General features: G+C 45.3%; 1 protein-coding gene and 1 long non-coding RNA gene across 3 annotated transcripts in view; one reads left to right on the plus strand and one right to left on the minus strand.

Annotated features, from left to right (window-relative positions):
* The window catches only part of LOC309665026, a 34,815-nt gene extending 32,423 nt beyond the window's left edge, over positions 1–2,392 (minus strand). The window contains exon 1 of the long non-coding RNA XR_014266168.1: positions 2,055–2,392. This is a non-coding gene — a long non-coding RNA (uncharacterized lncRNA). The remainder of the gene's footprint in view (positions 1–2,054) is intronic.
* Positions 2,393–3,248: 856 nt separating this feature from the next.
* Positions 3,249–27,594, plus strand: part of SMARCA2 (SWI/SNF related BAF chromatin remodeling complex subunit ATPase 2) — a 173,490-nt gene continuing 149,144 nt past the window's right edge. The window contains exons 1-4 of one of the 2 annotated variants that reach the window (XM_082470824.1): positions 3,249–3,521; positions 14,615–14,875; positions 19,151–19,280; positions 25,574–25,963. In XM_082470824.1, coding sequence (XP_082326950.1) covers positions 14,651–14,875; positions 19,151–19,280; positions 25,574–25,963 — 745 coding nt within the window. In that variant the 5' untranslated portion in view covers positions 3,249–3,521; positions 14,615–14,650. The remainder of the gene's footprint in view (positions 3,522–14,614; positions 14,876–19,150; positions 19,281–25,573; positions 25,964–27,594) is intronic. The other variant, XM_082470825.1, reaches the window with a different exon arrangement.

Consider the following 27,594-nt stretch of genomic DNA (forward strand, 5'->3'; position numbering starts at 1 on the left):
CAAGTGCCAGCAGTTGGCTGTCTGTAGCCTTAACTGGTCTTAAATGTGGGGTGGAGGGGAAGAGACTTCGGACAGGAGAGAAAAAGAGATTTATTACCCTTCTTAAATCAAAAGCAGATTCCATGCTTCAACTGCCCCCTGACCCTCCCTCCCCGCCCCCACGAGGTTGTTTCCCCCTATTCTTTGTATATATTTTACACGAAGATGACAGGTGAGGTAAGGTTAAAGTGCTGTGTCTGATCCACAAGGGGTTAGGGCGGGTTTATTTATTTATAAGGCGTTCAGCCTCCCAGCTGTTTTTCCCTCGTTGGCATTTGGAAGCTTGCAGTCCTTTAGAAAAGAGACAGATTTGGCAGGAATGTTCTTTGTGCCCGCCTTCCTTTTTACGGGGGGAGAAAGGGAGATTTATAATTACAGCCTTGGGGGGTGGGGCGGGGTAGGGGAGAAAAAGTTTCGGGCAGCACGTCGATGCCTGTTTTTTCTCATGCTCAACGCTGTGCCACAAACAGCTTTGGTGCCACTCGGAGCCCTCCCCTCGTCCCCTCCCTTTCCCTCTGCAGGCTCGCTCTGGCAGGCGGAGGCGCAGTTAAATTCCAGCACCTTCTTCACATAACCCCAAACTACTACGCGCTATTACTACGGCTGCCCTCTCTTTCGCTTTGCCTCCTCCGCTTCCCAGCCTCCCGAGAGGAGCCCGGCAGCGGCCCTGGAAGACCGCCGGGAAGGGATAACGGGCGCCCAACTCCATCAGGTCTCCGGGCTTTCTGCGTCCTGCGCAGTTTCTCTGTTCCACGCACAAACACGGCCAGAGAGCCGGCGCCTTGCAGACACACACGGATCCACGCATACAGTAGAGCTGTCTCGATCCACATTCTTGCACACCGCCCCCTCCTCTCCTCCGAGCTTCGGGAGTCGCTGAGCGGGGCGAGTGACATGCGCGTCCCGCCAACCCGCGCCCAGGCGGGCAGGGAAGAGCGGCGCACGGGGCCAACTGCGGCGCTTCTTCCGGCGCCCGTGGAGGCGGTGAGGGTGGGACGCGGGGCGGAGCCGGAGTTTAGGAAGAGGAGGGGATGGCTGTCATCAATGAAGTCATATTCATAATCTAGTCCTCTCTCCCTCTGTTTCTGTACTCTGGGTGACTCACAGAGGGAAGAGATTCAGCCAGCACACTCCTCGCGAACAAGGTAAATATAACTTACAACTCCTTTCTCCTCTTTCCCCTCCCTCCGGCCTCCGGGCCGCAGCCGCGGCACAAACCCCTCCGGCACCGCGCCGCCTTCGCCGGGGATTATTCATTATTATCCTAATTATTATTTATTGTGCATGCACGGAGACCAAAACAAACAGGCGGGCCAATCGCTGCAACAAAAAAAGCCCGCCTCCTCCCTGCCGGCCTCAGGTGGAATGATCTAACAGCAGCTCCCGCGAGGCGGTGGGAGAAACCGGAAAGTTTCAACAGAACCTTGCTGTTCTAATAATAACAGTAATAATGACTACTTCAAGGAGGCAAGGGGAGGAACATCCCAGCAAACCACAGCCTTGACCCTAGGTAGGCAGTCAGCGATGCGCTGCCAACTCCAGGTTGCAACACACACACACTCGGCAAGGTTGCAATCCCCCCATTCCTATAAAAGCTAGGGTGGTGGGGGGTTGGCAGGAGGACCGGGAAGGAGGATGGAAACGCGACAGTTCTTCCAGAGCAGTCTTCCCCGGAAGAGTTGGAAGGCGAGCGGGAGAGGAGGGCGAGGAGCCCGGGCTGGCGGCGGGGCGCCAACGAACGCGGCTGCCACCCGCTTCCCGGGGACTTGTTTAAAGGGCTCCGGCTGCGGAACGCAAGCGGATCGCGGCGGGAGAAGCCGAAGCTGGCGCTCCGAAGCGGCGGCAGCCAACGCCGCGGGGCCGGTGCGTGCGGCGTCGGAGGTGTCACCTCCACTTCGCGCGTTCCCTCGGGCGGGGATGGGGGCGCTGACCGGTAGGCAGGCCTTTAGGCAAAGGGGCTGCCGGGCGGGGGGCTGCTGCGCCCGGGGCACTGCGGACGTCCCTGCCCCTGGTACCTGGCGGCCGCGCGGGCTCGGGTGTTGAAGTTCGGGGTGTCCGGCCCGGGCCGCACTGCTGGGAGGGAGGGAGGAGGTCCCGAAGAAGGAGGTCGGAGGTGCTTGCCGGGCTCAGTTACCCTGCCCTCCCCCTTCCCGGGTTTGTTTTCTTTTGCTTTGCGTCTTCCCCTAGCTCGAGCTGCGGAAACCGCGGGCGTGGGTCGCCCGCGATCATCCGGGTGCTAGGGGAGCCACCGTGGCTGCGGGCCGGGGAGGCCATGATCCGGATAATCCTCTCTGCCTGACTGTCACAAACAGGACCCGCGCGCACCCGGGCAGTGGCCGTGGCGTTCGCCGGAGAAGGGGAAGGGCTGCGGGGGGGAGGGAATGGGGAGGCTGGCGAGGGCGGGAGGCGGGGTGACCGGGAGGGAGCCTCCCCCCAACGATGACACGCACCCCTTCCTTCTCACTCTTTGCTTTCGAGTTTGCTTTATTCCCATCCCAACCTGGTTTACTCCTTCCTCTGCTTCCCCCCTCCATCTAGCCGTCTTCCCTTCCCCCGTTTGTTTTGCAAAACACGGCCATGCCATCTGCAAAGGTGTCGCGATGCACTTCCCCAAATAACCAGTCCGGCGCGCCAGCCCCTAGTCGTCCTCCGTTTGCGGGCGCACACCGAGGCCTCGCAGCCTGGGCGCAGTTGCACCGCGCGGGGCGGGGCGCAGCGGTGCGGGCTCCGGGGGGACACCCGCTCCCGGGTCCCGGCGCTCGGCCGGTTTCCGGTACACGCGGGGAAATCGCCTCCCGCCAGTGTCTGCGCGCTCGCCCCCGCCTCCGCCGCCTGGATTGCATTATTATTTTTATCCGGGTTGCAGTTTGCAGCGGATCCTGGTGAGCACGGGGCTGGCCGGACTGCTGGGGGGTGGAGGGGGGGGCGGAGGGAAGTTGGACGTGGATCAGGCAGAAAAAAAAAAGTTTGGCTGGGAGGTTAAGTAGGGAGGGAGGGCGGGAGGGGGCGGCGAGCTCCCGCAGCTCGCGTCTCGGCGCCCTCGGGGCCGGCGCGAGTGTGGCTGCGCGGGAGTGTGAGTGCGTGAGTGCGCGCCGGGGCCGGTGCGTCGCGAGCAGCGGCGCGGGCAGCCGGTCCTGCCCGCGCCCTGCCCGGGAGCCGGGGGAGGACAAGGCGAGACTTGGTGGCGGGGGCTGGGGTGGGGTGGGGGCGGTGGCGTGTGCGTGTGGCTGGCTGTGAGTGTGAGTGTGCGCGCGCGAGCGGCAGAGAATCAGGAAGTCACAGCAGCGAAGCGCACACAGACATGTTTGATCGCCGTGACATGACGCGCGCGAGGGAGGAAGCGGCAGCGGCGGCCGGGGCCGGGCCGCGGACTCTGGCGCCGGCCTAGGGCTCGGGCGGGGAAGACCCGCTCCGGGCCGCCGGCCGCGCTGCCACTGCAGGCTCGGCGAGCCCCGCGCCTCTTTTTGTTCCGTGTCCCCCAGGTAAGGATTCTGCGCCGCCGCCGCCCGCCCTGTGCAGAGCTTTCCAGCTCTTTCCCTGCCGGCCCCCTCCGGTCTCCCGGCTCGCCGTGCCTGCAAAGTCAGGCAGGCGGGGGAAGCCGGCTCCCGACCCTCCGGTCGATCGCGTGGAAAACTTTCCAGCGGGAGGCACCGCGAGGGGAAGAAGAAGGCCTTGCTGGCTGCTGTCCCTTGTCAGTTCTTCTCCGGGTCTGGGGAGTGGAGTCGCTGCGCCTTGGGGCCATTGCACATGCAAACTTCGGGCCTAAACGTGCCTCCAACTCTCGCAGTATTTACTCCAACAATAAAATAAATATTCAGAGTCGTCCACTTGGTCCTGCCAGGCGTTTGGATTTTTTAAGAACAGGAGACAGGCTGGGGAGTCGAGGGAAGTGGGGCTGTTGTACCGAATCCATTCCTTCTTTAATGTCTGCAGCGGGTGTTATGTAACTTTAGTAGCACATGGGTGCAAAGCCCATACTGGGCTTTCCCCCGCCTTTGTTTATATAACTTTTTGGAGAGTTTTGCAAGGTTGTCCCTTTTCTTTCTTTCTTTTCTCCTCCTTAACCTGACGGAGGTTGGTGCTTTTGAAAAAGCAAAGCGACCCGGGTCGGTATTTTATGGAGAGGTGTCATCCTTATCTCCTGGTTATTGGGTAGGCTGTGTTCCTAACTATGTGTGATGTTAGAGCATAAGGAAGACATTAAGGATACACGTTTGTCTACCGGACTGAGTGGTTATTTTTAACGTCTATGCGTTACCAATAGCAGAGTTCAAATTTAAACTTCCATTTCAAAGGACTTTTTAATTTACACCTGGCTGTTGGAAGAGAATGCTTGTAGGAACAGAAAGATTGTTGCTTGAGTACTGAGTGGAAGAAAATTCCTGTCTAACCATGTAAGTAAGACTCAGAAACCTCTGAGAGCTGTACTGAAATAAAAGCCATGCCCAGTGTTATATGTGGGTGTAGACTTATATGTGCACATTCAAATGTTTCAGTGATATTTTCCACCAGTTTTGGGGGGGACCACTACCCCAGGCTTGTTTGCCTACACTAGACTTGCTAGGCTTCTAGCCTACTTCTAGCTCACTGGTGAAGTGTTAAGAGGTGTGGCAGGTTTGAATGCAAGTTGGTGCATTGTTATGCAAATAGAACACACTTTCTCTTTTAGGAATCTAATTGCCCTTTTATTCTCCTGGACTTTTTTTTTTAAGCTCCCTGACAACTGGAATGTTTGCTGCTGGAAAGAGGGGATTTGGAGATGCCTATTAGGTACAAAAGATATTTATGGATGTGACCTGAAATAAAAAACCAAACCTGTAGACAGCCGCCCCTCTACCTTGTTGGGGGCATTAAAGAGAGAAGCCATATTGTTGAAGAACACTGTAAAATAAATCAGGAGTTTGGGGTATCAGAACCCTTGAAGAATTGGCAGAGGTGAGGGGGTGCTTCTTTACATGCAGCTTTTCTCTCCTGAGTGACATCAGTTACATCCCAGCTCCGGGACTGGCTGCCCTGTGGGGTTTCACAGAAAATATTCACCGCCAGCGTGTGTTCAAAGCAGCCTTAGATCTTTTCTTTTGTTCGTTTTTTTTAAAGTGGTTTTTGAGCATTTCTCGTCAAGTTTCTTAAAAAGTGCTTTGACCAACACCTGAGGCTTGGAATTGACCAAAAAAAAAAAGTGCCTCTGCACTTGTCATATTGTTAATGTTTGGATTCTGTTTAAAATATTTCTGACACTATAAGCAGAAAGTACCACTTTGGCGAAGAAATAATTATTGAAACCTTTTTTCTTTGATTAAGTTTAAGATAAGTTATTTTACAGGCGAGCATGAAAGCACACATACCATGCTTTTCTAGGAGATCATCGTGATACCCCTTATATTCCGGTAATATTTTGACATTTCAGTTTGAGGGCTTATTATGTATTGGAACAAGACCATAAAAGAGAAGACTTTCATATATTATAAAAGTGGTGCCATCCTCTAGTGTTTTCATGTTGGCTTTTTTTTCCCTTTAGCAGTCTTCCTTTGTAAACAAGGCCTTTGTCAAACTCTCCTAGGTCAGCAGCTTTTCGATACTCCAGAGAAATAATAAATCACTATTTATGACATCTTGACATGGTGCCATGAGAACAACTGAACTGTCACAAATATAATGCTAAAGAGTGTTTCCCAGCACTAGCATACTGAGGCTGGGTTGATCAGACCTGATTTAGCCACCAGAAGTTTTGATTCACACTGTTTCTGGTCAAGATGATTTTAAGGGAAGTCATGGACAATTTGTTGCTGACCATGAGTGGCCTTAGAAAACGCTACGTAAATGAGTCACATTTTTCTTCTGCAGTATTTCTGGTGAACAGATGAGAAAATTTCTCTGATGTGAAAAGCCGTTTTGGGGAGCTGCTTCTGATTTTTTTTTGTCACTTTTTTCTATAAAGGAATGATCATCTCAATTGCTCCTTTTTCTTACATGTGTCCTGTAGTTTGTTTTTGAACAATAGAGGATGCTGAATTTTCTGTCATCTTTGGAAGCATTTGTTTATGGAACTTTAATCTCTAGCCAGTTAATAAAGTCATGGATCATTCTATAAGTAGTTGGGAATAGAAAATACAGGTGGTGGTAGGTTATTTGGTAGAGTATTTAGGAAGCCCTGGGGTGTTTATTTTTTCTACATAGAAAATCATGACTATATTTTCCAGGGAATATAGGACTCTAAAACTTAGTTCTGCCAGAGTCATTATGAAACATAGCATATTTATTTGCCTAAGATATTTATCACCAAGTTAAATGGGATCCTGCAACCTGGGTTTGGAAAACTTTACAAGTTTATTACTGTTTATTATTACTTTTTCCCCTCATATTAATATAGCGCTTTTTTTGAAAGTGTTTTAGATATATTAGAGATTTTAAAGATACAGTCGGAGATACTTGAATAATTATACTTTAGCAAAACATATAACACAGCTGATGAAATTCAGGAGCTAAATAGTTGAATCTTTTGAATGTTGGATATAAACATTATTTAATTTTAATTATGAGAGAATAAGTAAATAATTCACTCATTTGGAATGATGCTTTAGATATGAAATACAGGATTTTTGACTGAAATATTTACATAAGTGGTGCCTTTCTGGACTTCATGATACATTATTATGTAACTGAAGCCGACTATGAATTGTAATGTTTTATTAGATATAAGACTTTCAGAACATTCAGTTACCATCAAGGAATATGCCTGTATAATTTTATATTTTTGAAAAGATAACAGTATTCTATGTAATTTTAGGTGGTGTATAAGCATCAGTCTTCGTTTTTTTTTTTTGAATTTTTGAATTTTATTTTATTTATATTTTTATACAGCAGGTTCTTATTAGTCATCCATTTTATACACATCAGTGTATACATGTCAATCCCAATCTTCCAATTCATCACACCACCACCATCCCCCACCGCTTTCCCCCCTTGGTGTCCATACGTTTGTTCTCTACATCTGTGTCTCAATTTCTGCCCTGCAAACCGGTTCATCTGTACCATTTTTCTAGGTTCCACATACATTAAGCATCAGTCTTCTGCCAATATATCATCTACCTCTCTGCAAGCACTAATATTTTAGAAACTTTTTAGAAACTGACCTAATTGAAATATGGGCTGACCCTTTTGTAAATTGATGAATGGAATTCATAGAAGTTGAAATAAATTTGAAGTTTAAAACCCATTAAATATAACTCCCCCCTCTCTCTTTTTTTTGTTTGTTTGTTTGTTTAAACTGAATTCAGAATTGTGGAATTAAAGTTACTTAAAAACAGCAAAAAAAATCTTTCACCAAAAAGCATTGGGATATGTTATCTTACAGGTTAACAGAAGTCCAAGGGAAGTTCTCTATCAGTTTGTGTTAGGATTGTGTTTTCTTGTTTAGAATGACTGTGTTTCTTTACCTTCTTGAGGTTGTATTGTCCAGTTTTTACCATCCTACTGGGAGTTAAGTCATTGAACTTGGAAATTGAATGTCCGTGAGGAAAGCTGGGCATGTAATAGCTTTGCAAATATTTGCAACTCTTTTGCCGTTTGCTGTTGTGCTGGATTCTTACATGCACTAAAATGCTATTAAGCAAAGTCTATAAATCCGTAAAAAAATGAATGATCTGCAATCGAGAATTTATGTCTTATAAAGAACATGCCTGAACATGTGTGAATAGCAAATTGTAAACCGCACAGACCACTTGATACAGGGAGAGATCAGGATGAGCTCTCATGAGTGCATGGCGTAGATAAAGTCTGCGAGATGGAGGACGATTGTGGCCAGAGGAGGGCAGGGGTGGGGTGGTGGGTGCTGATCATATGAGATCAGGAGAAAGTCCTGAGATCACAGGGCCCGAGCCTAAAGAAACTGTGAGAAGACCAATGTACCAATTTTGACCTGGTTGCCCAGGGCAAGAGGTTCCAGTTGGGAAGAATTTTCAAAAGATAAAAGTTGGAGAAGGTAGAAAGACTTGATTTCCAGGCTAAAGCATGAACGTTTTATCCAACGTGTGTTGGAGGTTTCTCTCAGAAGTCTGGAGCAAGGGAATTCATGAACAAAAAGTATGTTAGATTAATCTAGCAGATTGTGACTTCAAGTCCAGGGTGGGAATTGAAGGCTTTAGAAGGACCCTCGCGATAACATACGTTTTTATACGCTGGCTCACAACGTGTTTTCATATGTAATACTTTATTTGCTTCATATCAAAATTGAGATAGCTGACTACTATTATGCCTGTTTTGTAAAAGAGAACTTGAAATTCAGAGGTCAAACTACGTGGTGATTTATTTTTTAATGGCAGATTAACACTGTAAATGGCCATTATTCATTTTAATTGCAGTGAACTTGAAGGGTTCATGCCTGAATTTCTGTTGCTGCTGTGAAAGTCGGGGAAAGTGGGGCATCTCACTGGTCTGCTGGGGTTCATTCAGCATATAATGGTCAAGTTTTACTGCTAAGTCAACGTGTGCCATCTCAGCCAGAAAAAGTTCTTACAGTATGTATTTCAGACTCTTACGTGTTTAGTGTGTAAATAAAATTATCTTAGCAGACAGAGACGAAAGTGGCTATCATTGATTCTTATCAGCATCCCAAATGAGGTTGCCTTGCAAAGGGGCCTAACAGAACCTAGGAAGGATGGGTGTATGTGTAAATACACACGAATTACATTTCAGGGTGTCACGCTTTGCTACTAGTTTTTGTTGGTTTGTCTGTTTTGGTTTTGACCAATTACCTAGCAGTTTGGGTTCAACTGAATTTAAGAAGTGATAGTTGTCTGTGATTACCTTTGTAACTACCAGTGGACATGGATTTTGGGTTAGAGGGATGCCCTGCCGGAGTGCTTTTTTGTTGAGGAGCTTCTAGTACTTTGGGTTTTCTCGTAAACACTCCGCTTAAAAGAATTTTTCCTTTGTGGAAACATTGGCTGTCCTCACCAAAGAGGTCATGGAATTGCATCACAGGTAGACTCTTCTGAGAAGGCAGCTCACGGTATGTCTAGGGTGATAATGTCAAGAGCCAGGTTCCTGTTGAGGCAGTGCCTGGGGCTCACGGGGCTGTAATTGGCCCCTGAAGTTTGTTTTCTCTCTTGTCCTGCACTGATCTGCCTTGGAGCCCCTGCCGGGTCTGACTCTGGCCAGGGACGGTCCCAAGGCTTTTTATTCCGGTCCCAAGGCTTTTTATTCCAAGTGAGGGCAGCAGCTCGAATCCTAATTCCTTTCCTTGACTCAACGACGCGGAGTTCGCAGAAGCCCAACAAACACAGCACACTTTTCATCCAACCGCTTTTTAAAACAACCTCGACTTTGAATGGTAAACCGCCGGGAATGACAACGAGAAAGATGTTTTCCATGCTTTTCTCGAGTTTCAGGCCAGCCACGTAGAATGTTCACTCTAAGCACAGTGTGGTTTTTATCTGTGGCACAAATCATTCCGTGCACTGTTTAAAGTTGCACGTCTCAGACCAAGAAGCACGAGGGCTTTGGGTACATTTCACCACCTATCCAGACAACCTTGGCCTCTAAAAAAGGAACTTCTGGTAGATTTATTTCTTTTATCTTTCTTGCTGTTCTTACCTACTCTCTACTCCCCCATCAAGAACAGCAGCACTCGTGTTCCAGTTCTAGAGATGTTGCTACTTCTTGTGGGGGAATTCTCAATTCATTTATAGAGAAAGCTACAGAGAAAACCTTCAGGGTCAGGGGAGACAGTCTGAATCAGCAAACAGACATAAAAAGAACTCTTATCTTAACTATCTCCTGAGCCTTAATCGTTCTCCATAACAGCCAGAAAACTTTAAAACAACAGTTATTCTTAGGGATGTGAACTGGGCCTAACTTTTATTTCTCATATTCCACCTTTGACCTGTACCCCAAAGTCTTTCTGTAAATGCAGCAGAGGTAAAGGTCTGCTGGAGATCCAAGATTACCCCACGCTTCCTTATTACGTTTTGTGAAGAGTTATTTGAGGTGTTATCTAGTGCAGGTGGTTGTGCTTCCCCCTAAACTCTTTCTGTGACTAGAAAACAAAAGTTGCTAGGAAACATTTATTTATTATGTATTTTTACTGCAAGGCCTAGCAGAAATGCCACCTTCTCCACGAAGCCTCCCTTAATTCCCTTTCCTTGCCTCCGCCCTCCAAGCTGTAAGTCCTCTCTCCTGCCCGTGACTACAGTGGACACTCTAGCTATACCCCTTCTGGTCTTGCAGGAACTTGCATGTTCTTTTTTTTTTATTTTATTTTTTCTCACTGCTATTTATGGATAAGTCCTGTTTCCCTGTCAGACTTGCAGAGCCCTGGGTAAGCCCTCTGGTCATTTTTGTACATCCTCCATGCCTTGTGCCCAGGGGAGAGCCAGGACAGTTCGGAATAGATGAGTAAAACAGGTCCTCTGGATCTTTGATTAAACATCACCGACCTCTTAAGTTCATAACATTGTCTCTGCCTCATATTCTCTCGAGGGCTTTTCTTCACTCCTCTGTCCCTTCGTACATTAACATAGGATCACAGCCAAATCCCAGTCCTCGCGACATCTCCCATTGTTTCCATCTTTGCTTCTGCATCCTCCGCTTCGCACTCCTGTGCGTCATTGCTCAGCCTGAGTGACAGCTCTCCACACCGGTGGATGGCCTGGCTTGCCTGATGGGGCCGTGACTCGGTATTGGGCCGGGAGTCAAGAGATAAAAAGCTCTACTTACAGATGTGACTTTGGGCAAGCTCTGTGGTCCCTTCCTGCCCTCCTCTTTTAAATGGGGACGTGACCAAATGTGTCCTCAAGTCAAGTCCCTGAAATGATTCCGAAGCACATGGGGTTGTGTTTAAGTCTTACTGCAAGTGTGGGGATCTTTCAGCTGATTGGAGCGAGACAGGACGGTAGACGTTCTGTCCTGGTTGTCATGGTTGGACTGGTGACCCTTAAAATTCCATGAAGTTGAACTCCTTTTAATATGCAGATGGGTGTGCTGGGGCTTTCTGCAAAGGGGAGAGGCAGGGAATTCGGGCTGAGGGAGGATGTCTGCAGTGGTTGGAGTTGTGGGAAGCTCCAACGACTTTTATTTTTAAAAAGCACGCACTCCCCGGTTGTAAAGGCAGGGTCAGGACGAAAAAAGACAGGGTGTACTGCTGAAAAATTCTTGGCTAAGAACACAGCAGCCCGGCCCTCGGGGAGTGCTGGTGTGAGGTGGAGGAAAGCGTTGAGGGGAGGAGAGAGGCCTGGCAGTGCCGGGGTACGGGGAGGTCTGTGTGCCTAACCTCCTTACACACAGACACGTTTTCTTCCTTATATTGGCCATGTAATTATGGAACAGGCCGTTCTTTTTGGTGACAATGTAAAACTCCCCCACCCCGCCCCCCAACTCAAAATAAAAATAGATTTTGAGTGTTATCTTGCGGAGAGACCTGGCACTCCTGCCCTCTCAAGGTTACTGGAGCCATCGGCTCTCCCCCATCCGCCCTGTGCCTGTCCCCACTGTCACCACCCCATCTGCATCACTTAATTGGTGCCTGGAAGAGAAAAGAAAGGGGTTTGGATTCCTAGGGAGACCGGGAGGGTGGGTGAGGGGGAAGCTGAGTTGGCCAATACTGGACTTTCACCCTTAACCACAGGGACTTAGTAATGACCTGCGCCTCTGCTGGAGACTCGCACCTCTTTGTAACTTACACCCCCGAATTGCTTTACGCTGTGGGAAAGTTTAATTGTGTCTTGGAGCTGCACCGTGACGTTGCCCCCAGAAATGAAGAGGAAGGAATAGGAGGCCAGGACTGTGGCCTCGTCTCTGAGAGGTGCTCCTCTTTGGTCCGCTTGGGTGATGGTGCCGTGGCGTGAATCCTGGGACGGCCCGGGTCCTGCCCTGGAGGTTCACTGATGAGCGCGCCCGCGCATAAGGTTGGAGGAGTCGGGAGATGCTGCAAGTCCTGGATAGGCAGATGCAGGGAGCCTTGAGATGCTTCGATTCCAAGCCCAGAGGAAGCTGAGAAACCCCAGGAAAAAAAAAAACACGCTTTGCCCGGGAACCCCGGGGTTGGTGGCAGCCCTGAGGTGGGCAGAACCCAAGGTCTCTGGGCTCCCAGTCAGAAGCCAGAGGGTCACGTTCAAGTTGTGCGGTAGTCCAGATCCCTTAGCTGTGCGGGATGGGGCAGGTTTGCTCCTTTGTTCAACTGTGCTGTTTCTCTGAGCTGGCTTCTCGTTTGTTCATCTGTGCTGTTTCACGGACACATTCATTAAGTCCGTGCTCCTAAAGGTTCTCTTCTTACGAAAAAGTTTCCTATATAACACGTTCCTATAGTAACATTCTTCTTTATGCCCATATTCTTCCATTTCCTGTCTCATATGTTCTCCCCCTAAGAAGTTTTTAGTAGTTTCCTATAACAAAAAATGATGAGTGTTTCTGTGGGACTGCGTACAATTAATTACAACATTCTACGAGGCTCCCAGATGAAAGTCATTATATGCACAGAAAGTCGTTGGTATTTTGGGATAATAGATATTAAAATATACAACATGAAAAGTAGGACTACCAGGCTGACTGAGCATTTGTATCTTCATTGTTCAAACTTGTGGTATCTTGCCATCATAGCCATTGAAGCCAATTTCAAGGTAAATCATAACAGGAAGTAAGCAATTTCCTTTTATTCACTAAAAAATAAAGGGGTTTATTAGTTTGCTGATATACATGAAAGAACATTTTAACTTGTAGTACCCCTGAATTGACGTCAGCGTCCTAAATTTAAAATGCTGACTGAACCTGGGTGGGTGTGTGTATATGTGAGGGGGTGGAATGCAAAAAAAAAAAAAAAAAAAGTTACTTCCGCCTGCTTTGTTAATCACAAAGAATAAATAATAACATTTGGCTCTCTAGTGAATTCAGACTATAATTTACGGTCCAAGCTTCCCTGTTGTTTTAGAAATCACTTGAACTGTGTTCTTAGTCCCATCTTGTATCAGCAAAACAGTTTGAGTGATCCCTTGCTTATAATCATTCCAAAGCAGCCTTTCATCCTTTCCTGTTTTAGCCCTAATTCATTTATCAGATTGGCCAATTCTTGCCTCCACTTTTAAGATTTCTTTGTTTGAACATAGCTCAAACCCTGATTGCTCTCTTAATTTTTTTTATTTCTTAATAATTGATTCTATTAATAGTTTGCCCTTGCAACCTTGTCTACACTTCATTCAGATCTTTTCTGAGCACTTACTCCATGCTGGTTGGAGGTGCTGGGGATACAGGTGCGAAGAAGAGCAAGACCTCACCCTCATGGCCCTCACATTCTAGAGATTCCTCGAGAGGTGATGGTAGTTAGCTAAGAATGGAAGTAATGTGGGTTTTTTGTTTTTTTCATTTAATTTTCCCTCAAACCTCTCATTTCACTATGGAAAGAGCCCTGCTGTGGGTGACCGGGCCCCTATGGTCTAATTTCTTCCCTGCCACTAATCAGTGGGTAAGCAAGTCCCCTTAGGATTCTGTGAGTTCGGCATCAGAAGAGGTTTTGTGTGTACAGGTGTGTGCCCCCAGATGACATAATATATCACCATGACTACCCTGGGATCATTCATCTCCATCAAAATTCAGAAAACAGCTTATTTACTCATTTTGGCTGATATCCAAGATTCATTCGTACCCACCTCATGAGGCAGTTCCCCGGTGGGGATGCCAAGAAGTCTTGGCACATGGGTGATGGAATACCGCTTTGCTGGAGAACCGGAATTTTCATACCACGTCTCTGGTGGGCCCCGATCCAGGAGTCATGGTTGATGTCTCTTGTGAGTCTTGGACCCCAGAGAGGCCTGGGATGAACCCCTGCCCTCCAATGTCCACGTGGTCTTCAATTAATTACCTGGTGGGAGGACCACATCTTAACCTGCCCTTCTGTTCGTTTCTGCTGGAGTAGGGGTGGCAGGGCCGGGGAGTAATGCTCAGTAAGAGAGGCTGCTTGTTGTGCCAGGCACAGAGCTATGGTTTACACGTACCATCGCATTTTAGTCTCAGTGCGTCATTGCATACGCGGCTGTGTGAACCCATATTTGTCTGACTCCCGTTAACCTCTTCTTCTCCCGTGATTAGCGATTCCCTTTCGTTCTCAATTTATGAAATTGTACTTTCTCCCCCTTTTAACTCTCTAGAATTCTGTGAAGTTGGAATGCTTATTGACTTATGCAAGTGGGTCTTGGTTGGGTACTGCTTTAGGAGGTTTATATTTTAATGGCTTTGGGGGGTTAATGACTTGTAAGGTGCCCAAGTAATGGAGAGCATCTGTTGACTTCAGTAATAAATTTTAAGCTTGTTTAGAATTCTCCTTATGTCTTAAATTTTGAGTTTCTCCAGTGAGCCTTTTTTTGGATCTTAGATGATTTATATCTTTCCGGGGAATCATTTTAAATAAGTGGTCTTCATAAAGACTAGGGCAGATGGATATATATCACACTCTCTCAAACATCCGGGCTAGACAGGGCAGTTCTGTTTGATGTTTGTTACAGAAATGACACCATCTAATACTAACAACTGTTTTATTCTGATCTTAACATCATGTTTAAAACATTCCTTTCTCTTCTTTCCAACTCAGTATCACTGTACTGACTGGCAGAGTCAGGAGAAGTAGATGTCCACGCCCACAGACCCTGGTGCGATGCCCCACCCAGGGCCTTCGCCAGGGCCGGGACCCTCTCCTGGACCAATTCTTGGGCCCAGTCCAGGACCTGGACCATCCCCAGGTTCCGTCCACAGTATGATGGGGCCAAGTCCTGGGCCTCCAAGTGTCTCACACCCTATGCCGTCGATGGGGTCTGCTGACTTCCCGCAGGAAGGCATGCATCAAATGCATAAGGTAAGAGTTCATTCTCCCATCCAGTCTTGTCTTCTGAGTCATGGATGGCTAATAATCACTGATAAGCCCCCTCTCTTTTTTCTACTATTGTTTACAAGAGAATCAAGCTAGGTCTTTCTTTTATCTTGTACATTATTGAAAACATACATTCTAAGGCTCTTTTATTGTTACAGATGTTGCACCAGTCAGGAAGATCTGATCTTGGCTTTTTAAAAAGTGTTAGCTACAATATGCAGCTCTCTCTCCCTCTCTCTCTTTTTTTATTTTTTATTTTTTGGGCCACGCCACGTGGCATGTGGAACTTCCCTGACCAGGGATCAAACCCATGCCCTCTGCATTATTGGAAGCATGGTGTCTTAACCACTGGACCACCAGGGAAGTCCTACAATATGCAGTTCTGACAGATCCTATGAATTGTGGGTTGCAGGTATTTTGGCTTGGCAAATAAGTATATTAGTGAATAAGTCTTGCTTTTTTTCCAACTATGTATGTTAAGTACCGTATATAATCCATGAATGAACGTATTGAAAATGATTCTTCCCTAAAAAGATCCCGTAGGTCCCAAAGAGTAAAAGGAAAATGAGTCCTTTCCTAAAGGATTTTTTTCAAAAAAGCTTTGATTGAAATAGAATAGTTTTTAGGGAATTCCTAAAAATGCACTTTGCTCTCTGTCTGTGAAGTGGCTTTATTCTGGTTTTGGAAGAGGGCTCTGATTTTGCAGAGCTCAGGGCCAGTTGTTTGTTTCTGGATGAAAGTTATAATAATCTTCCATTGATGAGATTCGGGTTGTTGCTGCTGGGATGAGCATAGCGGTATGCCTTGGGCATTACGCCTTTGCAGGAGATGCAAAGAAGAGAGAATGGCCTTTTGAGAAAGCAAACAAGATCCTCTGTGACAATTTGCTTTGAGAGGTAGCGGTAGCCAAAGAAAATCTATGGGACCATTGTGTATTACCTGAAGGTTAGGCCTGAAGAGATGTGTAGAGGTTTTACATCTTTTCCGGGTGACATCACAGGTGGACAGGGCTGGTTTGGAACAGAAAGGTTACCGCAGAAAAGAGCAAGTCTTCCCTTTAATTGTGTAGGACTGGAGGTCAGTTTGGTTTTTTTTGTTTTTGTTTATTTATTTATTTATTTATTTATTTTTGGCTGTGTTGGGTCTTCGTTTCTGTGCGAGGGCTTTCTCTAGTTGCGGCAAGCGGGGGCCACCCTTCATTGCGGTGCGCGGGCCTCTCACTATCGTGGCCTCTCTTGTTGCGGAGCACAGGCTCCAGACGCGCAGGCTCAGTAGTTGTGGCTCACGGGCCCAGTTGCTCCGCGGCATGTGGGATCTTCCCAGATCAGGGCTCAAACCCGTGTCCCCTGCATTAGCAGGCAGATTCTCAACCACTGCACCACCAGGGAAGCCCTGTTTTTGTTTTTTTAAATTTTTGGCTCCAGTGGGTCTTCGTTGCTGCACACGGGCTGTCTCTAGTTGCGGTGAGCAGGGGCTACTCTTCGTTGTGATGCGCAGGCTTCTCGTTGCGGCGGCTTCTCTTGTTGTGGAGCACAGGCTCTAGGCGCACAGGCTTCAGTAGCTGTGGCACGTGGGCTCAGTAGCTGTGGCTCGTGGGCTCTAGGCACAGGCTCAGTAGTTGTGCACGGGCTTAGTTGCTCCGTGGCACGTGGGATCTTCCCAGACCAGGGCTCGAACTGTGTCCCCTGCATTGGCAGGCGGATTCTTAACCACTGCACCACCAGGGAAGTCCCTGGAGGTCAGTTTTAAGGTAAGGCATTGCAGCCCAGAAGGGAAGATTCATTTTTTGCAAATTTTGTTAGATGATTTTCAAATCAGAAAATTAATATATGCTTATTTTGAAAAGTAAAACCATATTGACATAAATAAAAGAAGTGGTTCACCCCCAGTAACAGCTTATTGTATATGCTTTTTATACCTTACTTTTCTCCATCTTCAGTAAAAATACCATCTAAGCACAGGTATGCATATTCAGGTATGATTTAAAAAATGTTTCCTTTTACCATAATAGCATCATATCATCACTGTTAATTACTCTGAAACAACATCTTTTTCATTTAACAACATATCATGGATAGCCCTATAATATCCCCAAGTTCTCTCCCTGCTTTTTTGATTTCTTTTAAACACATTTTTAGCTTGTCAGGTATGTAAAGGAATAAAGTTACTTGTTTTCCATATCACATTCTTTAGGAGACATATTGAACGTATAGACATATCGAAGTCATTAAATCATCTTGTGTTCATATTAATTTGGGAGGTGTATTATAGACCGTATCTGTCACTTGTTAACCTTAGTCCAGGCGGGTTAACTAATTTCAGAAGGGTTTAAGGATGTTTCACCTCCAAAATGAAAGATTTGAAGGAAAATATTTAGCTCACCTCTATTATTATTTAAGCACTTAAAAGTTAAACGTATGCATGAGTGTATTGGGTTAATGTTATGTTTTTGCCCTGGGTTGTTTTTATGTATAAATGTATCTTCTGATCCCTTCTGTTTCGTTATCTAGCATCTTCGTCACATTTTCTGCTGTTCTCTGCCCCCATCAGTGCTCTTTTTTGTTTTGTTTTGCTCTCATTCTGCAAGTTTTGCATTTTCTCATCCTGCTTTTCCTCAGCCCGCAGTCCCTCAGATAATTCCCTGGGTGAGGACATGGTGAAGTGCCTGGAGTTCACACCTGCTGACCAGATGCCTTCACTTTCTGAGAATCTTTTTATAGGCAGCTTTATTCCTTGTCTTTCTCCTCTGTCTCCCTCTGAGCTTCAGCTTTTTGCTTTTCAACATTACTGGAAATAAATAAACAAGTGGCCTAAATACATCTGCTGTGTTGCTTTGATTTCCTCTCTATTATTACTATTTAACAGACTCAGAGACACTCTTTATACCAAATTCTTCCCATTTTTCTTCTGAACATCCTCTTTATGGTAAATTTCTCCTCTTTTCAAGTGCATGCTTTTGACTCTGCAGAAATTAACTTTCCTTTCTCCAAAACTGCAAACACTCATACTTTCTTGCTTGAAGTCATTTGGTTTCTATAAACTCCTGGAAATATTCCTTTCAGGCTGTTTTGAAAATTGCTATTCCAGTTTGGGGAGGAATAGACTTTTCCTTTCTCAAACACATGTTCCATTGCCCAATTCTGGATTGGATTAGTGTCAATTCAATGGCTATTTATTGGGTGTCTGTTGTGTACAAGGCCTCAAGTCCTATTTCCAGCCCCTGTGTTCTTTATTTTTTTCCAAACTCTGCCTTTAACCTTTTTCTGTCTTCCTCCCTCTGTAGTATAGCTTCATCTGTTTCACCCTCTTTCCCGTTCAGTATTTACCCCCGTTCACCGCTCTACCCTGTCTGTCCCTCTTTTCCCAACTGCCTTGGAACTTTCTGGTTTCAACTTTTAAACTTTCCATGGTTCCTTCCCCTCTGATGAAAAAAAGTTACCAAAAAGTAGATCATCACAGACGTTTCAAAGAGTCTTCCTTCCTTCATTCAGACTTTGGACTAGCTTCAACCTATGGCAGGTTTCAGGACTTACTTAAGAGGGTATGGAATAATAGTTTATATTTGTCTACCTTCTGAACAGAACTTCATTTTTTTTTTTTTTTAAGGATATGGGACTGGTGCTTTAAAGCAGATGGTTCTGAGTTTACTTTTTTTTTTTTAAGTATTTATTATTTATTTTATGGCTGTGTTGGGTCTTCGTTTCTGTGCGAGGGCTTTCTCTACTTGTGGCAAGTGGGGGCCACTCTTCATCGCGGTGTGCGGGCCTCTCACTATCGCGGCCTCTCTCGTTGCCCAGCACAGGCTCCAGACGCACAGGCTCAGTAGTTGTGGCGCACGGGCCTAGTTGCTCCACGGCATGTGGGATCTTCCCAGACCAGGGCTCAAACCCGTGTCCCCTGCATTGGCAGGCAGACTCTCAACCACTGCGCCACCAGGGAAGCCCCCAGAACTTCATTTTTATTTGCAGGTTTTGACATGACCAAAAAAATTTCAACTGTTTAAAGCCTTAACTTTTGACTTCACAGGTAGTTTTGCTGATCCTATTAGTGTAGTCTTTTTTATTTTATTTTTTGTCCCATCTATGAAATCTATGTAAATAGTAATATATGTAAAATACATGTCAAAATATATGACTATCATATGGGTAATAGATGATTGCGCCACAATTTTGAAGACTTTTTAGGAAGGGGTCTTAAAACACCAGATAGAAATATTATGCCTGAAAGAGACGTCTAACTGATATTCTGTAAATGTTTCAGCCCATTGATGGTATGCACGACAAGGGGGTTGTGGAAGATATCCATTGTGGATCCATGAAGGGTACCGCTATGCGACCACCTCACCCAGGAATGGGCCCTCCCCAGAGTCCGATGGACCAACACAGCCAAGGTTTGTGGCTACATACCTGATTTTGGCTCTATACCACAGTCTTTCATCTTTCCTATTGGTTATTTTAATTATGACTTCCAGAGAACGTGTTTAAGGAGGATGGAATCCAGCCGGTTTCTTTTCCCTGTAGAAATCTCCCCTTATCCCCGCCAACACAACTTTATGGTTGATGTGGGCAATTTTCTTTGCAAAATCCTAGTAGTTTTACTGGCCACCGTGTGTCCAAGCACTCTGCAAAGTGCTTTGTGTACTTCATGCAGAATCTTTACCCTGATCTTGTGAGATAAATTATATTACCCCAGTTTCATAGATGGAGAGGCTAAAGCTCAGAGAATTTACTTTGTTTTCTTAAGTTTGCACATCCGGTAAGTGACAGGGCCAGAAGGAGACTCCAGGTCTGCCTCCCAGCAACAGCATAGATGTGAAGGTAAGATGAGCCACCCGTGTCCCTTGAATTGTACACTCCTACTTTGTAAGGTGGCTTTTTCTGGCAGTGGAATAGCCTGTCATTGCTGGTGGGTGGCTCTCTTAGTCTCTTAGGGCTGCCGTAACAAATTACCACAAGCTGGGTAGCTTAAAACAATATATTCTCTCAAAGTTCCGGAGGCCAGAAGTCTGAAATCAAGGTATTAGCAGGGCTGTGGTCTCTCTGAAGTTTTTAGGGAAGAATCCTTCTTTGCCTCTTTCTAGCTTCTGGTGGTTGCCAGCAATATTTGACATTCCTTGGCTTGTAGATCTGTCATTCCAATCTCTGTCTTGCTCTCCACATGACATTTTGCCTGTGTGTCTGTGTGTGTGTCCAGAGTTCCCTCTTCCTATAAGGACACCAGTCATTGGATTAGAGTCTACCCTAATCCAGTGTGACCTCATCTTCACTTGATTACATCTGCAAAGATCCTATTTCCAAATAAGGTCACATTCACAGGTGCCAGGGGTTAGGGTTTCAACATTTCTTTGTAGAGGACACAGTTCAACCCACAGTAATGGCCAAATCAATATATGGTAGATTTCTCTTCTCCTGGGTGCCTTTTCTCCTCATTATTGAAGGCATATTAAAGATACCTCAGGGGCTTCCCTGGTGGTGCAGTGGTTAAGAATCCGCCTGCCAAGGCAGGGGACACGGGTTCGAGCTCTGGTCCTAGAGGATCCCACATGCCGCGGAGCAACTAAGCCCGTGTGCCACAACTACTGAGCCTGCACTCTAGAGCCCGTGAGCCACAACTCCTGAGCCCGCAAGCCACAACTAATGAGTCCACGCGCCTTGAGCCCGTGCTCCGCACCAAGAGAAGCCACTGCAATGAGAAGCCCGTGTACCGTAACGAAGAGTAGCTCCCGCTTGCCACAACTAGACAAAGCCGTGAGCAGCAACGGAGACCCAATGCAGCCAAATAAATAAATAAAATAGTAAAGACACCTCAGAGTCTTTTGGATGCAATGTAACCTCTTTTCAGAATCATTATATGGACATTTCAACATGCCAAGGGCATGATTAATCCAGCACTAATTAATGTGTTGATATTCTAATTCAAAGTTTATGCTTTATGTGTTGTTGTATATACTTTTTTGTAATCTAATGTATGTGAGTTTTTTTCTCCATCCATGATCAGACATCCATCAACCCAAGGGAAGATTTTTGACTGTGAGGGTTTAGAGAAATGTATTTTCTTTTATTTTTTATTTTTTTATTTTTTTTGGCTGTGTTGGGTCTTCATTGCCATGCATGGGCTTTCTCTAGTTGAGGTAAGCAGGGGCTACTCTTCTTGTGGTGCGCGGGCTTCTCATTGTCATGGCTTCTCTTGCTGCAGAGCACAGGCTCTAGAGCGCAGGCTCAGTAGTTGTGGCGCACGGGCTTAGTTGCTCCCGGGCATGTGGGATCTTCCCGGGCCGGGGATCGAACCCACGTCCCCTGCATTGGCAGGTGGATTCTTAACCACTGAGCCACCAGGGAAGCCCTGTTTTTGCTTTTAAATACATACATATATTTATATAAAAGCAAGTCATGGAGGCATAGGAGTGCATCTTTACTAATATTCGGGCAGGTTTTTGAAGATCCTGGACTCTGATCTGAATTTTGATGGCAGGCAGGCGTAAGTTTTGCAAATGACTTGTAAAATCTTGACCATGTTAGAAAAGCAGGCTGAATCATTGGGACTTCTTGAGGTACAGGAAGAAAAGAATTTGACCCATTCAGTGTTAAGAATGAATTAAGACGACACTTCCAGGTTTATCACTTAAATTCTAAAGAGCCAGGTGTGTTCACAGAGCTAATGTAGATCTCATTTTAATACCTGGGAGGTATAGATGAGTTATATTCAGTGATTCTCAGAGCTGGTGGTTGCTCTGTCTGCTCCTGGCTTTGCAGTACTTCTAGTAGTGGGGCCCTAGGAAGACTCCAAAGGAAAACACTTGAAATGCGTGAATTATAAGTGAGCATTTTTACTTTTATGTATCTTAAAATTTCTTTCATAGCTCAGTTCCTTTCTTCAACTTCTAGAATGATGATTTTTCCTGGAATCTCCAATACTTGGCACAATGTCTAGCACATAACTGGAAATTTAGTAAATTTTGTTCAAGTAGGTAGAGAAGTGAATTTATGTATTCAAAAGTCAACACTTTTAAATAGATCTTAATTTTTATATAATTTCAGTAAGTTATAATTACTTTGGAATGCAGAAGTCTGCATTAAGTTAAATGGATTCAGAACTAGCACGTAATATTTTTCGCTAAAATAGTAAAGTGCCGTGTAAGCTGGGGAATTAGTTATTTAAAATATGTCTTTGAATAAAGTAGTATTGGTATAATGCAGTCTTATTCTATATAATTATCTAAAAAGAATTCAGACTCCATAATAGCATATATCTTTAAAAACCCCGTCGTAGGAAGCCATTTATAAACACACAGGTACAGAGAGGTGTGGTATTGATCGGAAAACTGCCAGCTTTAACTACCTAGCAACCTATTAGGTTATTTTAAGGTATTGGTTGAGAAGCAAAACCATTTCCCTCAATAAATACTGAATCGTGTACCTTATGGTCCCAATGATAACGTTGTTTATTTTTAGTCCATTGGCTAGAAAAAGCCTTTAAAGGCAAGTGAATAATATTTAATGTTTGTATGTGTGTGCGTGAAGAGAAAATTCATATAAAATTGGCACTGAAAAATACAAGTTTATTAAAAGGAGAGAGGTGATTGCCTCTCTCTGAGGCAAGGGGAAACTAGGGAGATAATGGCCCTTGAAGATGAGGGAAGGAAAACTGCCAGTTTTTGACTACTTTTTTTTTAAATGAGCAAATCAAACCAGATTTCAAAAAAGAGCAGATTCTGCATCAACACAGTCATCCTACAGACAAAGGTATTTCACTCTCAGGCAATTTCTTCACTGTTTTCTCAACTAAAGATAATTACGGAAATATGTTATGTTGTATCATTTAGATTCTGATTTTCCTGAAGTTTTATGGAATACTAGTCATGTCATTAAAAAAAAAGAAATCTCTCTCTCTTTAGCTGAAACACTGTCACATTTTTAATGTCATACTGTGATAGAATGATTCTATTAACATCCCCTATAAATTCTAGGCAGCAAATTTTCCCACCCCCAGTTTCTTCTTCTTTCCACATTTGAGGGAGAATTTTGTTGTATTGATTAATTCTGGAAAATGATTTTTACTCCACTCTTAGTTTCTTAGCAAATGTGAGGTAAAGTGAATTATTGTACTTAATGTAACTGTCTCATCTTCGTAACTTTGCCTTGCCAGGAGTTCATAGCTGAAAAGAGCGATCTGATGAACAGCGTTACACAGTTGCATTTAGATTGGATTGTCTAATGTTTGGGTCTGTTGTATTAGGCATCCTGTGATTTATCATGGGTAAGCTATGACTGATGATGTCCTCAGGAAGGAGGATGGACCAGAAGGCAGGAGACATGACCCATTTTAACACCTGGTTGTATCCCTTCTACCATGAAAATGTCAGTAACTATAGTAGGAAGTTTTTCCTCCAGTGGTAGATGCAGGGTTGGTCAAAAAGGTGTCAGGAAGGTGCTTTCCTAATGAACAAACTACCATTTTGCACCAGCTTTACAAATAGGAGGTGAATGTTAACCTCATTAAGAAGGAAGAATGTTAATGGTGAAGTTAAGTGTATGTTATCGATATTCTCTAAATGCTTATTGTTATAAATAACAACATCCTGGGATTTAAATTTCTGCTTGTCTTGCAGGCTGATTTCAGGGGCATTTTCTTGGCTAACTTTTATGACCAACTAGAATCCTAATGGCTGCGTGATTTTTGTGCTCCCTTATAGAGTAGGGATTTGGGGAATGAGTTAGCAGTTTTTCCATTTCTCTTCAGGGCAGGATTACTCTGAATGGAGTTCTACAACTCACCAATTGATAGAACAAAACCTACTCTTGTCTTAGAGGATCAGGCTAAATTTGTTTCCCTCTCCAAATGCAATTTGGGGTAAAAGTAACTGTATCCTTTATTTTCTCTAGTCGTGTGGATGGTGATGATGAGTCCCCAGCCAGTGTGGGTCAGATATTCTTGGGCCTCTGTGATTCCACGTAGATGCATAGAGCTGTCTTGGCTCAAATTTGACAGGGGTTCAAACACACAGCAGATGCCTAATAAACACCTATGTGATGACCTTTAAAATAAGTGTGATGCAGGTGCATTTATTAAAGGCAAAGACCTTTAATCTAATATTTTACTTGTGTCTTAGGACACCTTTGAGTTGATGAATTAGCACTCAGTTTGAATTGAAGATAACCTTTTGGATTACAGTAGGCCACTCTGTCCTCTCCTTCCTCTTGGATTTCCCTTCAGCAATGCTCAGTCGTGTGTTTTTCTAGGGATTCTTTGTCCGGGCTATACAGTTCATCTCTTGAAATAAGTTCCTTGAAATTTTTGTGCATTTTGACTTTTCTTTCTTAAGTATTCTTCAATTTCCCATTTAGATCTCTTGTAACTGAAGCAGATTACTCTCATTTTTATATTGTATCGTAAATGGTTCTAGAAGATTTTTGAAATTTTCAAGGCTTTAATTTATTTTTATAAAACCAAATTAATATTAGACCATGGAAAGAGCATATGCCTTGGAATCAAACAAACCTTGGTTTGCATCTTGGAGCTACCAAGATCTGATTGTGTGACCTGGGGTAACTCACTAGCTCGCTGAGCCTCCCTTTCCTCATTTTAAAAAATGAGGTGACGGTACATATCTTCTGGGGATGTGGCGAGGACTGTAGGAAACACGTATACTCCACTCACTTCCCTCTAATTCTTCTTACCATTTCTGTGCTCCCACCAGCCTTATATCCACTGGCCAGACTACCATCTCACCTTCAGTCTACTTGAGTCCACCTTCCTCACACATGGCAAAGTCCCCGGGGACTAATGATCCCCAGAGTCATAACCAGTGACCAGTGATGGAGTGTAAATACCCCAGCTCCTTCCCTGGGATAATTTGGAGGCAAGTTATGTGCCTTTTATCCCAGAACTTGTGCATGAGATTAATCTTCAGGTACCCACTACAGCAGCTGGCTTAATCATGCACCCATTACTGGCTACCGTCCCTTCCGCGTAGCACCTTTCCACAACCCTGCTAGTGCCCCTGCGCCTTCCAGATAAATCAGCTCCGCTCAATCCTTCCATCAGTCTCTGTTTCCAGGGAGAACTCAGCTAAAATAGTATGTACAATGCCTTGCTTAGTGCCTACAACAATGGAGGCCCTCAATCATGGCAAATTATTCATAAAGTGCATTATAATAAACCAAGTAATATCCCCATGAGAGACTCATTCCCCACTGCGACAGAGCAGACACCTTCAGGTTCTGTTCTCCAGGTCGGGCTACTTTTAACGTATAATACTGTCCCCTGGTGCCCTTCCTTTAGGTGTACGACAGCCACTACCAGTTTACTTTCTAGGACACATATGGCTGTCCATCACTTGAGATGTGGTTAGTCCCAGTGGAGACAGCGCCGTAACTGAATAGGAAGAAAAGAACGTAAAATCTCTCTTTAATAATTGTTATATTTTGAAATGATAATATTTGGGGTATGTCGATTTAAATTATATATTATTAAAATTACTTTTGCCTGTTTCTTTAAATTATGTATACATTTGATATATGTAAGTTTTAAGTTATATAAAATCACATAATTATTAAGTTACCTATGCTTTCGATGTCTGTCTGTCAGTGGTGTTCTGGAAAATTATCAAAACGTTCGGGAATGCTTTTCCTTCAGGGTCGCGGGGGGCAGCCTGTGACCCCTCCTTTTTGTGTTTCATTCTAGGCTACATGTCGCCGCACCCGTCTCCGCTGGGAGCCCCCGAGCATGTCTCCAGCCCTATATCGGGAAGTGGCCCAACCGCACCGCAGATGCCACCAAGCCAGCCAGGGACCCTCATCCCAGGCGACCCGCAGGCGATGAGCCAGCCCAGCAGGGGGCCCTCGCCTTTCAGTCCCGTCCAGCTGCATCAGCTGCGAGCTCAGATTTTAGCTTACAAAATGCTGGCCCGGGGCCAGCCCCTCCCCGAAACGCTGCAGCTCGCGGTCCAGGGGAAAAGGACGTTGCCGGGCATGCAGCAGCAGCAGGCGGCGCCTCAGCCCCAGCCGCCGCCGCAGCCGCAGCCGCCGCCGCCGCCGCAGCAGCAGGCCCTTGTCAACTACAGCAGGCCATCTGGTAGGTTCATAGGCAACCAAATGAATAACGTGATGGTCCGACTCGGACGAGAAGGACTGCTAACTGCACAGAAGTGCTGGGCTGGTGGTATCAGCCCAGGGCTGACGTCACCTTCTCTTGCACCTCCCCGGCTCCCTTGTCTTTGCTTCACTTAGTTGGCCACGCTTCTTGGTCTCCTCTGCCTACGTCCTAGAGCAGTGCTTCTTAAACTTTGCAGACTCTGGCACAAGCTGTGGCTATAAGCAAAAAGCCCCGTGATTTCGCATTCTCTTTCAAGCGGTGCGAGGTTTGTCGGAAGCCCGTCTATGCACACCCCAGGTTAGGAACCCCTACACCCCGTGCATTCCGTTGCCAACACGCACGTCTCGAATCTGCTCTCCTTGAGCTATTTCGTGTCTGTTTATTTATTTATTTATTTACATCCGTCCCTTTTTGTGAAAAGCATCTGGGGAGGCTTCCAAAGAAGCATACCTGCGGTAAAGGAATTATCAAGTAGAAAATCCGAGGCAAAGGGAAGTAGAAATCAAGGTCAGGGAGGTTGGCAATGTGGGGGGCTACAGGAGCTCTCAGGGCTGCTGCATCTGAGCTTCCAAGGTGACTCGAGTTTCCTGGCAGTCAGGAAAGGAGACAGGGTCAGGTGCCTGATACTCACCACTCGGAAGGAAGTCGCTTACCAGTTTCTCAGTGGACTCAGAGTCTTTTCTAGCATGAGAGTATAAAGTAGCTTTCCCAGGTGGGAACTTTTTTTTTAAAATTATTGTTATTATTATTGTAAGGGGCACTGCGTGGTAGAGGCATTGGTAACATTTGTTCATAACAAAGAGAGTAACAGAATCCACATGGCCTATTTCCCATGTGCCCTGGCATCAGATCTGAAGCTATGACATTATATAATGGGTTGAGATGAGGTAGTCCTTTGTACGACCTTCTGGTGGTCTGGCTTGATCCCACTGATAGAATTCAGAGCTCCAAGGGGCTCTAGGATGATCTTCCGTGAATGTTGTTTTCTCTGGGAAGGTTTTGGTTAGCAGCTAGATAAGCACAGAGTTTATGGTTCTATTCTACCACAGCTTTGAATTCCAGAGAATTTGAATCTTAGCGAATTTGAATTCCAGGGTGCTTCCTTGTCATTGACACCCTTTCCTGTGAATGGTTCCCTCTCATTTGGGCAGGCCCTGACAGCTGATCGTGGCAACTAGTTTGGGATATTGGTCTTCTTCTTAGGTTTTGGGACTTAGACAAAGAGAAAGAGTTCAGATTATTATTATTTTTTTAATTATTCTGAGTTCAGATTATTATTATTTTTTTAATTATTCTACCTTCTGAGTTTGTAAATGTTTCTTTTCTGGTAGAGGAAACTCTTAAGAGTTGCCTACTAGAAGGATAAACTCATCTTGTTAATTGTAGATGGAGCCTTAGGAATGGTTTTTTAAAGAGCAAGAAAGTGTCGCGGCATCTCTAGGTTTCGGTGTGTTAACCACAGCGCTCTGGTCGGTGGAGGATCCCATGGGACCAAACATCAGAGACGGAAAATGTTGTACAGGAAGACCACGCATAAAATGGTAGTTTGAACGCTCAGTGTGTTTAGAGGCTTTAAAACTGCAAAAACTAGCTCTCAGGAGTGCAGCCAG

The sequence above is a fragment of the Balaenoptera physalus genome, assembly GCF_965194825.1.
Source record: "Balaenoptera physalus genome assembly, chromosome: 7".
NCBI classification, from domain to species: domain Eukaryota; kingdom Metazoa; phylum Chordata; class Mammalia; order Artiodactyla; family Balaenopteridae; genus Balaenoptera; species Balaenoptera physalus.